This window comes from Anas platyrhynchos, chromosome 4 (assembly GCF_047663525.1).
Source record: "Anas platyrhynchos isolate ZD024472 breed Pekin duck chromosome 4, IASCAAS_PekinDuck_T2T, whole genome shotgun sequence".
NCBI classification, from domain to species: Eukaryota; Metazoa; Chordata; class Aves; order Anseriformes; family Anatidae; genus Anas; species Anas platyrhynchos.
Genome location: NC_092590.1, coordinates 36,009,066 through 36,023,596, shown reverse-complemented (window position 1 = coordinate 36,023,596; position 14,531 = coordinate 36,009,066). Strand labels below are relative to the sequence as shown.

The window sequence follows — 14,531 nt, the reverse complement described above, 5'->3', positions numbered from 1 at the left end:
GGGGCGGCGCTGCCCCGGCCCCGGCCCCGTTCTCGCGAGGGCGGGCGGGGCCGCCGCGGGTCTCGCGCGAGGCGCGCTCTCGTAAAGTCTCGCGCGAGCGGCGGGCGGCCTTTCGGCGGGCGGGCCGGCACGATGGCGGTCGGCAAGAACAAGCGGCTCACCAAGGGCGGCAAGAAGGGCGCCAAGAAGAAAGTGTAAGGGCGGCAGCGGCACGGCAGGGGCGGGATGTGGGCCGGGGGGCGGCGGGGGACCGCGAATGGGGCCGGATGGTGGAGGATGGCAGCGGATGGGGGTGGATGGCGGCTGCTGTCATGGCGGACCCGGGCCTGGGCCTGGGCCTCACCTGTGGCGTGTGCCCGGCTGGGCCCGGGCTGGGGCTGGGGCTGGGCGGCCCCTCGGGTGCCTGCGGGGTTCGCGCCTCCTCCCGCAGGCCGTAAGGGAGAGGGGAGCTTGTGCCGGGCGGGTCTGATCCGGGAAAGATATTGAATGCCTCTTCTGCTCTGTCCCAACGAAGGGTGGACCCGTTCTCCAAGAAGGACTGGTACGATGTCAAGGCGCCAGCCATGTTCAACATCAGAAACATCGGGAAGACGCTTGTCACCAGGACTCAAGGAACTAGTGAGTACCGGGGCTTGGCTTGGGAAAGCACATGCGTTACGTGCTCCATGTGGGAGATGCGAATGGGACTCCGTCAGAGAGCTGCTGACAAGCAGTTCTTGCTTGTCGCAATTATGAACTTGGAATTAAAAAAAAAAAAAAAAAAGGGGGGGGGGGGATGTGAGGGAGTTAGCTCTAAGTCACAGCCTTTGTTTCTGTAAGAGTACCAAACTGTGGATGTGCTACAGAAAGACAAGGCTGAAGTTTCTGATGGGCTGCTGCTGTGAGCAGATTAACTTGACAAAAGTTAAGTGATCCTTTTGAATGTCAGAAGGCGAGATGTGGAGACAGTGTAGCACGGCACCCTGCTTGTAACAGGGTCATAAGAAGGATTGAAATTCAAAGCCTTTACTGAAGAGATCTTTGTTGAGAGCTGGAGTTTCAAACTTAACAGCAGCATATGTAGAATGGGTAAAGTTTTGTTTGCTTTGTTATTTCTAATCTGATCTACACACCTGAGGAACAGGGAGCCTCTGTTAGGAAAGCAGAGAGCTCTGGATAGAAATAACAGTGTTTTTGGAAGGTTAGCTGTGTAGAATGGGTTACTTTATGTAGGAAGAGTTACTTTATGGTCTCCTGCTTGCACTGTGAGTTATGAAGGTAATCATTATTTTAAGCTGTGTAATGTGAAATACTAAAATAAGGGTTACTCTAAACCAAGGATGAGTCTGCTGATGTTAAAATAGCTAATTGTTAAAGGCAGGGATGTGAAACAACCTGACTGTGCTCAATACCTGTTACTGTTTCATCTCTCATAAGTACACGTGGCTTTTTTTTCATTACCGTATTTTAAAATACTTCATAGCCTCTCCCACTTAAAAATAAATAAATAAATAAATACACACATACTGGAATTTACAGTATAGCAGTGTTTGTGCTCAGCGTCTGGTGTAACTTACTTAAAGATTGCTGTTTAATGAGTGACAGTAGTTGGTTGAGCTGATCCGGTCGTATTCAAGATGCATTTAAACTTGAAAGCAATGAATCTAGTGGCATCACCTGCAACTAGAAAAGATCAGATGGAAATTGAGTGTCTGACTTTTACGATACTTCTCTAATATTAATAAAAGGTGTATTGTTTTGTTCCCTAATCAGAAATTGCCTCTGATGGACTGAAGGGTCGTGTATTTGAAGTGAGTCTGGCTGATCTGCAGAACGATGAGGTTGCCTTCCGTAAATTTAAACTGATAACTGAGGACGTGCAGGGCAAAAACTGTCTGACCAACTTCCATGGAATGGACCTCACCCGGGATAAAATGTGTTCCATGGTCAAAAAGTGGCAGGTGCGTGAGGAACGAGCTCTGCGGGGTTGCTGTCCTCTTTAGGAAGAGGAGGCAGCTACCGGTGGGTTTTAAAGCAGTCGTGGAAATGGTACCTGCAGGTGTAAATGAACCTGTTGCGGTAATGGTGCTTGACTCTTTTTTTTTTTTTTTTTTTTCCCCCCCTCCTCTCCAGACAATGATTGAAGCCCATGTTGACGTCAAAACTACCGATGGTTACCTGCTGCGCCTCTTCTGCGTGGGTTTCACGAAGAAGCGCAATAACCAAATCCGCAAGACCTCTTATGCCCAGCACCAGCAGGTCAGGCAGATTCGCAAGAAGATGATGGAAATCATGACCCGAGAGGTCCAAACCAACGACCTGAAAGAAGTTGTCAACAAGCTGTAAGCTCTGGTGGTTTTCCTCCCTTGGCTGCAGTACCGATAGTTGTCTGGTAGTTACTGAGCGCTAACTGGGGGCCAGTGCTTCCCTGACTGACTGGCAGGGATCGGGCGAGGTGTGTCTCTGGCACCGAAGAGCTGAGGTGCCGTTTGCTTTAAACACTCTCTGCATCGTTGCTGTCAGCCATCGTGTTTGCGTAAATGTAAAATCAGGCCCTCCAGAGATTTTGGATTCATGTTTCTAAAGACCAAAGTGGTAATTCTGATCACTTGAGGTTGTGAATGTTCTGGTTTCTTCCAGTGACATCTTCCAAAATACTGCGTGCTGCCTGAAGTTAGATCGCAGGCTTTGTCTCTACGTGGCCATGCTTGCTCTATATTCCTGCTAACATTGCAAGGAAGATAACATCTTATAATCAAAGCATGCTTACCCAAATTGCCAGAGAGTGAAGGTAGTATAGATGCAAGATGCTGTCGAGTGTTGCGTGTTCTTAGGAATTACTTACTGTGCATGTTGCTGATGAGGAAGCAGGCAGAGTTTTAACATTGTATCACTGCTCTCCCTGTTCAGGATCCCAGACAGCATTGGCAAAGACATAGAGAAGGCCTGCCAGTCCATCTACCCGCTTCACGATGTCTATGTCCGCAAAGTCAAGATGCTGAAGAAGCCCAAGTTTGAATGTAAGTCAATTACTAATCACGTCCGAAGTTTTAAGAGGGGGGGTGGCAAAACACTTGAATATGCATTTGCTTTGGGAAAAATATACGAAAGCAGCATCAAAAGATTATGAAGGTGTAGTAGTGACGGCTTGCCCTTCTAGTCAGACATCTAGCTTGCAGGCCTGGAAGCCAAGCAGTGATTACTCTGGAGCTTTTTGAAGTTCTTGCCTGAAACTGGATGCTTAAAGGCTTTGGCTTGGGAATGAATGATGACAAAATGTTTCGGTCCCAGATGACACGGAATGATTTTAATTTCCCCATTTTCTGACATTCCCATAAAATGTAGTAGGTTCTTAGAACTGTAAGAACGTATGTGGCTGTACCTTACTCCACTGCTGGCTTCTGTTTTATGTCTGACTGTCAGTTAATTCAGCATCATCTCCTTGTATGCGCTTGCTGGAATGGAGCTGATCCTATGTTGAGTGTTCTGGTGGTTTAATTTGTATGCAGTGAGCAGTTGGGTAACTTCAAACTGCTTTAAACAGGGGTGTATCTCACTGTTGTATCTCCTTGCAGTGGGCAAGCTGATGGAACTGCATGGTGAAGGTGGTGGTGCCGGGAAGCCCTCTGGGGATGAGGCAGGTGCTAAAGTAGAACGAGCTGATGGATATGAGCCGCCTGTGCAAGAGTCCGTCTAAAACTACAAATTGACCAAAAATAAAAGTTTTATTATACGGATTAAGTGTTTGGTTGCCTGTATTGCTGCTAGACAATATTGGTACTGGACGCGGATTGTTTTTTTAATGAGGTAAACGTCTACTGCCTTGGTTTAAAAAGGAAGAAGTGATTGTTTTGGAGATCAGTTTATCAAGACTGGTGTTGCAAGGTAAGTGGAAGAAGGCGGTTTGTCCTTTTTGAAAGGTACTATTTGAAAATAAAATGCTAACGTTTCTATGCGTTTTTTCCCCAGTAATTTTGGTCCTCACAAAAGAAATTCTTGTGGATGTGTCCAGAAGCATTAACTTCTGTAGGTGTAACTTTTGTTTCAGAATATCGTATTATAAGGGCGTCTTCTGGGTTTTCTAGTCAACTTAATTATATATGTGTTTAAACTTCTTGGTGATAATTTATTTGATATGATCTCTCATGAGGTAGATAACTCTTCTGATACCAAGAGTGATCATCTTTTTAAATGAAAGTTGACATTTTGATTATGGAAGTAGTGTTAGAGCTGTAAGCAATGTAGACATGAAAAATATGCTTGAGAGTAGGGTTGCGTGTAATTCACCTGCAGTCAGAACTGTGGTTACTAATCACACTTCAGAAACCTGTGGAAGTTGGAGACGGGGGTATTTCTACTGTAAAAAGGCAATGATCTGTTTTTTTTTTTTTTTTAAATAAAGCACTTAAATTACTCAGCAGATCATTTAAGAGTACTTGCACTGACTTTTGTATTCTTGAAATGCAGGTGAGTGGTTAAGTTTGATACACTCACAGGCCTGAGTACAAGCTTGTGACAGGAAGAATTAGGCCTTTTATTTCCCATCTTCGGTTTAAAAGTATGTGAATGGGGCACTTGGGATGTTTTATTGTGAGGTACATGGCTTTAAACAAGGCAGGGTTTTTTTAATAATGGTAGAACACCTCAGGTTGCAATGAGAAAGCTTTCAGTAAACAGAAGACTTGCTGATTCACAATCTTTCAAGGTCTGGTGTGATTCAGTGTCTTGATTTGGGGCTTCCTGCTTAGGTCTAAGATGGGCTTGTCAGGGATTAAGTGCTCAAAATGCTGTCGCAGGAAGGCTCCCAGCCCAAAATTGGGTAGGCAGTAAACATAGAGAGGCTCTGAGTGGATTTTTGTTTTCCTTACTATGGAACTCATGTAAACTGCTGCAGAGGTGCCCAGTTAAAGCCAGTAAGTACAAGAAAACACTTTTTAGCTTTTTACTAAAGATTATGAAAGGAAGTTAAAATAGTTTCCCTCGACTCAAAGGTAGGTGTGGGAGAAACTTGGAATATGATGCGATTCTTCAAAGCTTAATGGGCGCACAGATCTTTGGCTGAAAGGGATGTGATAGGGTGCTCACTACTGCCTCACATTCCTCTGTTCCTACTCCAGTGAGTTCTCAGCTGTCCACCATGCCAAGTGCCCAGCATTGCCACCTGTAGATTTACTAAGTGGGGAACTCAGGTCTGAGGAATTTTACTGCAAGTAGTAATGCAAATAAAGGAGTACAGTATCTGCAATATTTGTGTGTTTATACACAAAATCTTAATAATGAGAGGGATTACAGTCAGTGACTTAATACTTGAGTTAACTTGCCTTTCTTGGCTGGCCAATACAGGCATCCTTGTTCTTTTTCCAGTTTAGTAGCAGAAAGGTAGTGAGTACTCAAAACTGACATTGAAACAGGACTAAGGGGGAGTGCTGCTTTTGATCTTTCTTATGTTCTGCTTTTCTGTACTGACGAAGATACATCTTGAAATAGTGCTTACAGGCAGCTGCTGAGTTTTGTAAGGTTTGGTGTAGTGCTTCAGGAGGCAGGTGTAATTCTCCAAGAGTCCTCGGTAGGGATTGATACTGTGAAGCCATAGATTGGAACCAATTCCTTTTCACTTCTCCAGCAAAACTAAAAACTTCTCACTGGAGTGAAAAACAAACCATGGTTTGGAGTAGATGTTGCAAGGCTGAAAAATTGAAACTTGAACCTGCAGTTGTTTTAGTGCAGATGTGTACATGTATGTGCGTATATTCAAGCCCTGCATTAGGGCAAAGATCTGTCAGAGCTTTCCAGTAAAAAAAAAAAGTGTTGTTAGTATTTCCTCTGCTTAGCAGTAATTCCACCAAACAAATCCTCAGGGACTAAACTGGCCTGTACTCATCTATAATAGGAGACGTAGTAAGCCTGGATACTGTTTCTGCTTGTGAAAAACGCCTTTCATCACATTACATTGTCCTTTAGCTGTTGCAGGAGGGCTACTGCAAGAGCATCTTAGGAAAGAACAAAAACTTGCTTTTCCAGTTTTTCAAAAAGCAGTGCTTTGTGTGTATGTTTTTTTTTTTTTTTTTTCAGCATTAACATATAGTGTAAATGTATGCTTTGAAATAACTTTAAATGTGCAAAAGTAAGCAGAAAGGGAACTCTCGTGCACCTATTGTATTTTCCATACAAAATTTCAGCTGAAAAGTCCTGGGGTATGAATACCAAGCACGCACACAATTAATTGCTGACAGTTGAGGCTCAGCCTCTGTCGTTGTCACGAGGTCTTGTCACAGAGCATGGCCATCTTGTGCCATACCCCGCGAGGCCGGCTGATTGCTGCAGGTAGCAGCACCAGGCGTTCTGCAGGTGAGAAGTGGGAAATGTACCTGAGTCCAAAGGCTTGACTCAACTGGAACCGCCCTCAGGGTTCTCTGACGGCCTTGAACTGCTCCTGCAGGTATATAATTTTGTAATTTTTATTGTTTTTTTTTTGCTGTTGGTGGGTGGGTTAAATGTACAAGCAGAGTAGCATCTATAAAACTCACCTCAAGTGGAGAGTCAGCTCTGTGCAACATAAGGTGATAAAATTGCAGTCACAACTTAATTATAAAAATTTATTGGTTAAATACATTTTTAATTTACAGAGGTACCATAACAAACTTACCGGACTTAACAAAGATTTATTTACCACACGGTTAATTGTACACAGAACAGTCTCCTTCCTGAAGATAGTTCCAGAGGGTGGGGCAAACAATAAAAGCCTTGTTTATCAAAACGTTTTCTATTAGACTAACACATGGGCTCTGGCTGAATTCCAAGGTTACAGCTGAAATTTGCTACTACACTGCAGGTAAGATGTGTGCTCAACCTCATTCTTGCTTTTCTGCAAATTATGTACTGTACACCTTAGGAATTGTATTATCTGTATGCAGTTTCATGGTGATAGCAGGCATCTAGTCTTAAGAAAATCCCTTCCTGTAAAAGCCAACTGACTTTTCTCTGACTTTAATAGCTTGTGTCTGCAGTAATGTAAACAGCCTTTAGGTGGCACTCCTTGCACTGAATGTAAGGCTTTGCTGCTCTTCCTTTCCTGCGTGACTGGGAGGAGATATGAAAGAAGAGCAGTCTGACCTACTGGGAGGCACTGACTTTAAACATTCCATGGAAGTTAGAAAAAAAATGGTCAATATCACAGTTATAGAAACGAGGGTGAGGAAACTGAAAAAATATAAAAGAAATCTGATCTAATTTGAGACTTGTATCAAAATCTTAGAAAACTGCCAGACAAACAGCAAGCAAGCATCATCCACTTTGGCCTCATCCACCATCACTACGTCCTTTCTGAGGACTGCTATTCTGCTTCTGGGGGTGGAGTTGTCTGGGCACAGGCCATAATGCAAGAAGCCTGTTGAATAGGGTGGTCCCCTAAAGTTCATGGTTGAAAAATCAGGAATCTCTCATATTCATTTCATTGGAGTCCTCTATAAAGAAAGGGCTGCTCTATCTGAATAAACAAGAACCTTTAGCACCTGGTAGGAGAGCTTGGAGAGTGGGATGAGTTGTTCTCAGAGGTGGACTGAGGTTGAAGTTGAATTCCACAGATCAGGGTAGGCTCGTTGGGATGTTAAAAATGAGTAACAGCTGTAGAAACAATCACGTTTCTATTCTTCTGGAACAGTGCATGATTTACAATTATTGTTATAATGTTAACCCCTTTAATGAAAGTAAAAATCCAGTTCTCAGCTCTCAAAAGCTTTGTGATCTTCATCCTCTAGCTGCGTGATGGTGACAAGTTTAACTACACACCACATTTGTGAAGCTTCTAGAGAAAAAATGCTGGAGTGCTAAAGCCTGCGTCCAGACTTGCGAGTACTGCAGCATCACAGTGAAATCTGCAGAGCAAACGAGTGCTGGGGTCCTCGTGTCGGTGCTGTGCTGATTGCTCCCTGCGTGTTCACTTCAGGCAAGCCCTGGCCGGTTGCCCCGACAGGGTGCACCCGCTCCTTGCTGTCTGCCTGCTGCGATGGGAACCCAGGTGCAGTGACGGGGGAGGAGAGCTGCCCCCACCGGCTGGCTTCAACACTTTATTTTTCCTGTTGCAGGCAGAGGTTAGTTGCTTATCAAGGCGTGCATGTTTAACTACTTTGTCAGAAGGCAAGTGTCACAAAAAGGAATTTACTGCCAGCCGGCTCAGCTCCCGCAGTCATGTCTGTCTCAGTTTCTGTTGTTCAAGTCGCACTGCTGCTTTTTACTAAATGATTTTGTTCAAGCTTCTTGATGTACCAGGTTGCCAGACATTTTTTCCTTAAGGCCTCGACAGACCATTTATAATGATGCTCAGTATAGCTGGTACGTGGTAACAAACTGAAAACTAATCCCGCGTCTGCTGAAAGCTAAAACCAAGGCTGTATAATATCCTTCATGTTAAGGAGAGGAATAGTGTTACTGAAGTATGTTCCAGTGCTTGAGCGACAAATGAAATGCAGACTGAGTGAAGACTGGCTTTCCACTTACATGAAAGGGGTGGAGGGGCAAATAGCTGAAATAGTGCAGCTACTGCACGAGGGGGGCTGAGAAAGCTGAGTAAATGCTGTCCATCACAGCTAACTGCTGCTGGGACAGAAGGGCAGGGTGGTGCTTGAAGAAGAACAGGGTAGTCGAACAACTAAAGCTCTATCTAGAAAAGATTTAGGGTAAGGGAGAAGAGGTTTAAGATAGTTCATACCAATTTGAATACTATTAGTTAAGAGGCAAAATACCTGTTTTTTCTGATCTTCCCATATGAGCAGTTTGGGCTAAGAATAGGAGAACAGTTAACAAAGATTTGCTTGAGTTTTCCCTCTTACCAGTTCTAGATTTGATATTTTTCTACTATGAGATAAGTTACATTTCTTGTCCTCTAAGTCATAAAAACAAGTGGATTCTACTGCTAATGTGGAAGTCAAGCAGTAAAGAAACCTGAATATCAAACTTTATCTACATACTGAGTGCTGTAGTTATATATTAAAAACAACTCTTTAAACAGTTTTAAAAGAAGCCCACGGAAGCTTACTTTATGCAGACGTTGTACATGACAAATGTAATACCAGATAGTAAACATAGCAGAATGCTGTTTAAGTTAAAATGGTGCTGCACCACAGTATTTCCCTAGCTGGAAACCACTAAAAATCGTGCTTGCATTTGCTCTCAGAGCATTCATGAAGCATGGCTAAACACAGTCACAAAAGACTAAAATTGTCTCATTTAACTTCAAGATACTCCTATGACTGTCTAGAAAAAGTAGTGCAAAACATTGATAGTCAAAATACGTCGATGTCTTTGCTGTGCCTTCAGGCTAGAGAACATTCTCTCCTGCTTATAGGGAGTACAAAGACAGGCAACACTTCATGGTGTTCTTAAAATTTGAACAAAGTTCCTGGGAAATATCCCAGCTTTTCCTTGCAGCTCTCCACTCATCCAGTCCTCGTCTACGGATTCCAGCTCTGCTATGATATCACCTGCCTGTAAGAGAAGGAGTAACGTGAGCCAGGACAGCTTACCAGGTAACAGCAATGCATGCATAGTTCATGTTATTCAGAAGCAGTTAGCATCAAGCCAAAAGGTAGTAGGAGATGGCCTCTCTTCTCCTGTTACATTTCTTTGAAACTATGTTTGCTGAACTTTCTCTGAGGGTAAATACTGGTCCTGTTTTGAAAAATCACGGCTTCCTGGAAGGAGAAAGTAGCACTGCTGGATAACTTCCTGTGCTGCTGCGGGTCTAAAGGTGGGTAGGTATGCCAGTGAGATGGCCTACAGGCTGTTGCCTCATTCATTGTTTGTGTGTGCTCCTGCTCTGTGATTGGTTTATTTCCTTCAAAGGCTTCAAAGATTTTTCTTTCAATTCAGTCCCAGTGATTCCCAGCACTTGGAAACTTTCCTCTTTCCTTTGGAAACTTCCCAAAAGGGATGCAACCGTCAAAGTGGCTCAGCATGATCTTTAAAATAAACTCCATCTTCTGCGTTTGATCCTTGTTCCTATTTTCATCATCCTGCCCTACGTCCGAAGTATTGTCGTAAGTCTAGCCTTTCTGCCAGTACCTCAGTTCTCTTCTGCTTTAAAGACTCATCTGTCCTTTCAGTACGGCAAGCTGTTAATGCAGAAACTAATTACTTTGCCAGCTTTAGAAAGAGAAAATAATGTGTTCCAGCTGATAAATGCAATTTTGGACCTGCTGAGAAAGTCTGTTGTTTCTCAGAAACTTGCTTTTGAGGACAGTTACCTAAATATCATGGGTTTTAATCTACAAGGGCATGCTGTTTCATGTTCATGCTTTTTCATATTATCTGGGCTTGCAGCAAGTATTTCATTTTCCTCTTGCTCCCATGGCAACTATGTATTGTGCTGCCAAACTTTTAGATTTTGCTGTGCTAGGTGTCCCCTACAGACATCACTGCTCTAACACCAGCACTCTTACTATTATCACATCATCTTCTTGCCATTTTTCCAGACAAAAAAATAGTCTCCCTTGGCCTTAACAAATGATGAAGAACCAAATATACCACAAAAAAGGTGTTGGTATTGTCATATTTGCTGGATTAGATAAGTCAGAGGAAGACTTCAATTCCTGACCTCTTCTCAGTGTCGTCTTCTGTGAAGATTTTGTGAAGCAAGTTGTGGTAAGGACAAAAAATGTTTTGAGCAGGTCTTTTATAAAACATGCTAATAGCTATGCCTTTTTCTAGAGTTTGATTCATTGCTGTTCCAAGCCTATTTTCACTGTGGATAAATCCTATTTTAGCATTTTTTTATGACCACACAATTTTCTGAAAAATTGGGCTAACAAAAGAGGCACTTACCTTGAAGGAAAGCTCATCTTCATTTTCGCCATGAAAATCATAAAGAGCTTTGGCTTTTCTTTTCTTCCCTCCTAGAGACTGTGACATCTCTACTCTGGCTGCAGAACATGGAGGAGACAGGTTATTTGGATTCAAGTCAAATATATCATTATTTCCAGTGAAACTTCCTGGTATTTTTTTTATTTTTTTTCCCTATGAGTGTGCTGCAGGGTGCCCAACTGTTATTACTACTGATACTGGGCAAATTTCATTGTTCCTAGTGGAATAGAAATCTCTACTGCCACTAGTTCATCTTACAATACCAACGCATTCTTGTGGTTTCCTTCTAAAAGGACTAAAAGTAAAATCCATTTACTCAAAACTTTCCAGTGTAGATACTTAATGAAAGTTGTCTTTTCTTTTTTGCAGCAGGAGATGCAGCAGTGTTGTGTAACTGTACTCACTGTGTGCTACTGGTCAGACAGGTGATATTTATTTCCTGTCAAGTTTAACTCATGGCTTTAGTTGCCAGCTGTGAGGGGAAAAAAAAAGTGATTCTTTTGTGTCCTCTGTTAAGGTTTTGACTGTATTGGTTGTAGGATTAAGCAGAAGCTTGAGGAGAGCAAGCAGAGGTCATTCCTTGATTCCCTATGAGAATTATAGTAGTTATTTACAGCTATACCAAATCTTTGGTCGTACTGCGGTATTTCCCTTTAGCTGCAGGAGAAGCTGCCTCCCTTTTTATACACCTGAATTCCTGGTAAAGACAGCTAAATTAGTCATATTCTACCTGCACCTAAACTGTACTTGCAACCATTTCAGAATCTGTTTTGCTTCCCAAATTATTTATTAATTAGAGTAATATACTGCCATTATTTCAGACTGTGGTTCAACACTTAGTTTAGCTTTAGCATGTTAAAGACTGTAGCGGCATATGGTTTTTAAGGCAATGGAAGAGTTGGGTTCTCCCAGAAATCAATTGTGAACATCAGAGCCTAAGGAATAATGAGTTGTCATATAGTAGAGCACTGTACCTGAGCAGATCTGAACAAACACTGTTGGGAAAATCCCTTCCTTGTCATTCAGCCTTCCTCTGTACCACTCTGAATCTACTCGTTCCAGTATCTGGATGTAGTCTCCTTTTCTGAAGGATAAGTCGTCTTTGGTTTCTGCTGTGAAATCATGAAGTGCTTCACACCACTCCATTGAGTGTCTGTTGTTCTGTTCAAGTGAAAAGAAATGCATTAATTTCAGAAGCATGAATCGAAGCAACAGCACTAAGCTCCTGAACGCTGGTGTACAAGATGTGGGTATCCAGACTTTCTCTCATACTATTCAGCTATTGGTGAAGGTGTAGGCTAGAACAGCATAGCAGCAATTACTACATAATTTCATCTAAGCTTACAGGCATTCCTTTTGATCACTGGTGGCAGAGGCTAGGATTAGTAAATTCAAAACTAGTCCACTGCAACGCTACTCAAAACAGAACTAACAACTTGCTTAAGCACAAAGGATAAAAAAGTTGCATACGTTAACTTGTCAAAAGCTACACATTCAATTTAGAGCAACTGTCAGACTTCTAGATGTGACCACGCATCATTATGTGCTGTGGGAGTTGTACTGCATTCAAGTTTAAAGATGTGCAGCTAATCTGATACTGTAATAGAAATTTTATGTAAATCTATGGAAACTTCACATAAATTCTGGCCCCTGCCTGTGAAGCTGGATTACCTGAGGAAGGGAAGAAGAAACCTCCACCTTGTTCTTCAGTGCGGCTCCTATACCAACATAGCAAAGGATAGGTTAGAACAGTGGCAATGACTACTCAAAATGTACTAATGAGAGCAGATTTAGACATTCAAAATGATTATTAAGAATAACTTCTTAAGAAGTCCTAGTGTTTCTTTTGATTGTTCTCATCTCCCTTTCCACCTCTTTCCCCCATGCATTGTCCTGTTGGACTCTATCCTTTTACACTGCCTGTGTGTGTACAGTACAAAGCCACGTTCTTGAAGATTTTTGCTATCATAGTCATACCTGTTCCAGGCAGATCTTCAATTATTTCCACAAAGTTCAAGGGGAAAATTCCAGATGCGCCTCTAAGCTCTCCTTTGGCCCACTCTTCGTTTACATATTCTTTAAGGATAATAGTTTCGCCTTCTGAAAAACTGAGTTCATCTCTCTGGTCTCCAATATACTCAAATCGTGCTATGCATCTTGGCCCTCTGCACAAACAAGAAAGGAACTTACTTTGTATATTTCCTATTAGTGGCCACATCCCAAACAACACCACCACCATCACTTTGATGCTAGGCTACCTCTCTCATTTTTACATTTTTTCCCATATCTAAGTCAGTGTCCAGATATACTTTTGTTAAGAGTTTAATGTTTTTTTTTGAGCCAGTATCCAATTCAGGTACAGTAAAACAAGGATGAGCTGGGGGGGGAAGGGCAATGTATTTGTCCCGAATAGAATGTGTGTGTGTGTGCTAGTTTTAATTTACTTTGACAAACTGTATTCTGTAAAATTAATCCCAGGGTGGGGCAATAGGAAAGAACCATCAATGTACCTGACAAATTTTAAGCAATTTGGTATAACATTGAAAAACTAATTCATCTTTTTCCTCAATGTAATAATTTCATACATTAATTGCTCAAGCAACATCTATGGTTTCTCAGAAAGGTCATGCTGTAAAGAGAAAAAAAAGTGAAGCTAGGCTTAGTTCTTTCCATAGTATAGTTTAAACCAACTTATAAGGTTCATTCACATCTCCACTCCTATCTTCCTAAAAACCTTAGGGTGACGGCAGCATTTTCTGCTGTATTTGCTTAGTTGCAGAAGCAGCGTTTAAATAAACAAAGGTTCAGCTAGAACAAGCTATATCTATCTCCAGAACAAACTCAACACTCCTTTCATACTGTGTTCCTAAGTCTGAATGTGCTTTATTGCTGCAATAAATAGTTATGAAAGCCAACAAACCACCATTCAGTTAAGGCAAGTTGTTCAAGGGGGCTCTATCTACATAAATACTTGTTATGAAGTGATATACCGGTTTTTGAACACATGAAGTAAGTTTTTAGTCTTTTTTACCTGAATATGAACCTTAGTAAAATGTCATAAACTTTTATTCTTGAGAACTTAATTTGTAGAATAGCTATGTAATAGATGGAGAAACTGCTAACTATATTAACTTCATCACAGTTAACACCTCCTTCAAAGGTATCCTTTTTTTTTTTTTTTTAACTTACTAGTAAATCAAGATAAGAAAGAATTTATTTCTTTGACTCACTTAATAGATGGTGACGAGCAGGGTATTTTTTTCCTTTTGCCTTCTTCTGGAACATCAATCTAATAAGACAGAAAAATCAGTAAAAATATTTCATTTTAAGCTCATGGCAACACAACTATGATCAACTTTCAACTTGTTAAAATCACCTGTTTTTTAAATAAAGCATAGATCCTGTTATGGGCTCCATGTGATGCTATATAATCACTGACATGCTCTGATATTTTACCATATTAATGTAGATGTTGGTTCTGTATGTCTGATTTCTCATTTTACAATCTTATACAAATAAGGAACACTAAATGTTTTTTGTTATTAGCCTTTCCCAATATTCCTACTTGCAGCACGGCTGGCTGACAGAAAATGAGCCCAGGCGGTACTACGGCTTGTTGCATGTAGCTCCAACCTTCCAATTGATAATCCTTCTCTATCATTTACTAGCACAACGTATCACAATAGACAAGATTA

The 14,531-nt window shown here is 41.8% G+C and overlaps 2 protein-coding genes and 1 non-coding gene across 12 annotated transcripts in view; 2 read left to right on the top strand and 1 right to left on the bottom strand.

The window, feature by feature from the left end:
• The first annotated feature begins 34 nt into the window (after nucleotides 1-34).
• Nucleotides 35-3,716, top strand: RPS3A (ribosomal protein S3A). Its single transcript, XM_027456670.3, has 6 exons — nucleotides 35-194; nucleotides 515-618; nucleotides 1,753-1,940; nucleotides 2,113-2,321; nucleotides 2,890-2,999; nucleotides 3,555-3,716. The coding sequence occupies exons 1-6, from the start codon at nucleotides 133-135 to the stop codon at nucleotides 3,674-3,676; spliced, it is 795 nt and encodes a 264-aa protein (XP_027312471.1). The 5' UTR covers nucleotides 35-132; the 3' UTR covers nucleotides 3,677-3,716.
• On the top strand, nucleotides 3,240-3,310 carry LOC113843679 (small nucleolar RNA SNORD73). Its single transcript, XR_003497347.1, has one exon. It is a non-coding gene; the product is annotated as a small nucleolar RNA SNORD73 (small nucleolar RNA).
• A 2,845-nt stretch (nucleotides 3,717-6,561) lies between the features above and the next one.
• Nucleotides 6,562-14,531, bottom strand: part of SH3D19 (SH3 domain containing 19) — an 85,569-nt gene continuing 77,599 nt past the window's right edge. For all 10 annotated transcript variants that reach the window (XM_038178008.1, XM_038178009.2, XM_038178011.2 and 7 more), the window contains 6 exons: nucleotides 14,067-14,125; nucleotides 12,814-13,001; nucleotides 12,508-12,554; nucleotides 11,811-11,997; nucleotides 10,798-10,895; nucleotides 6,562-9,462 (listed from right to left, as the gene is read on the bottom strand). In XM_038178008.1, coding sequence (XP_038033936.1) covers nucleotides 9,346-9,462; nucleotides 10,798-10,895; nucleotides 11,811-11,997; nucleotides 12,508-12,554; nucleotides 12,814-13,001; nucleotides 14,067-14,125 — 696 coding nt within the window. In that variant the 3' untranslated portion in view covers nucleotides 6,562-9,345. The remainder of the gene's footprint in view (nucleotides 9,463-10,797; nucleotides 10,896-11,810; nucleotides 11,998-12,507; nucleotides 12,555-12,813; nucleotides 13,002-14,066; nucleotides 14,126-14,531) is intronic.

Coding starts and splice junctions, on each gene's coding strand:
- RPS3A (XM_027456670.3), top strand. CDS start 133: ATGGCGGTCGGCAAGAACAAGCGGCTCACCAAGGGCGGCAAGAAGGGC. Junction 619..1,752: donor CACCAGGACTCAAGGAACTA/GTGAGTACCGGG, acceptor TTCCCTAATCAG/AAATTGCCTCTGATGGACTG. Junction 2,322..2,889: donor AAAGAAGTTGTCAACAAGCT/GTAAGCTCTGGT, acceptor CTCCCTGTTCAG/GATCCCAGACAGCATTGGCA.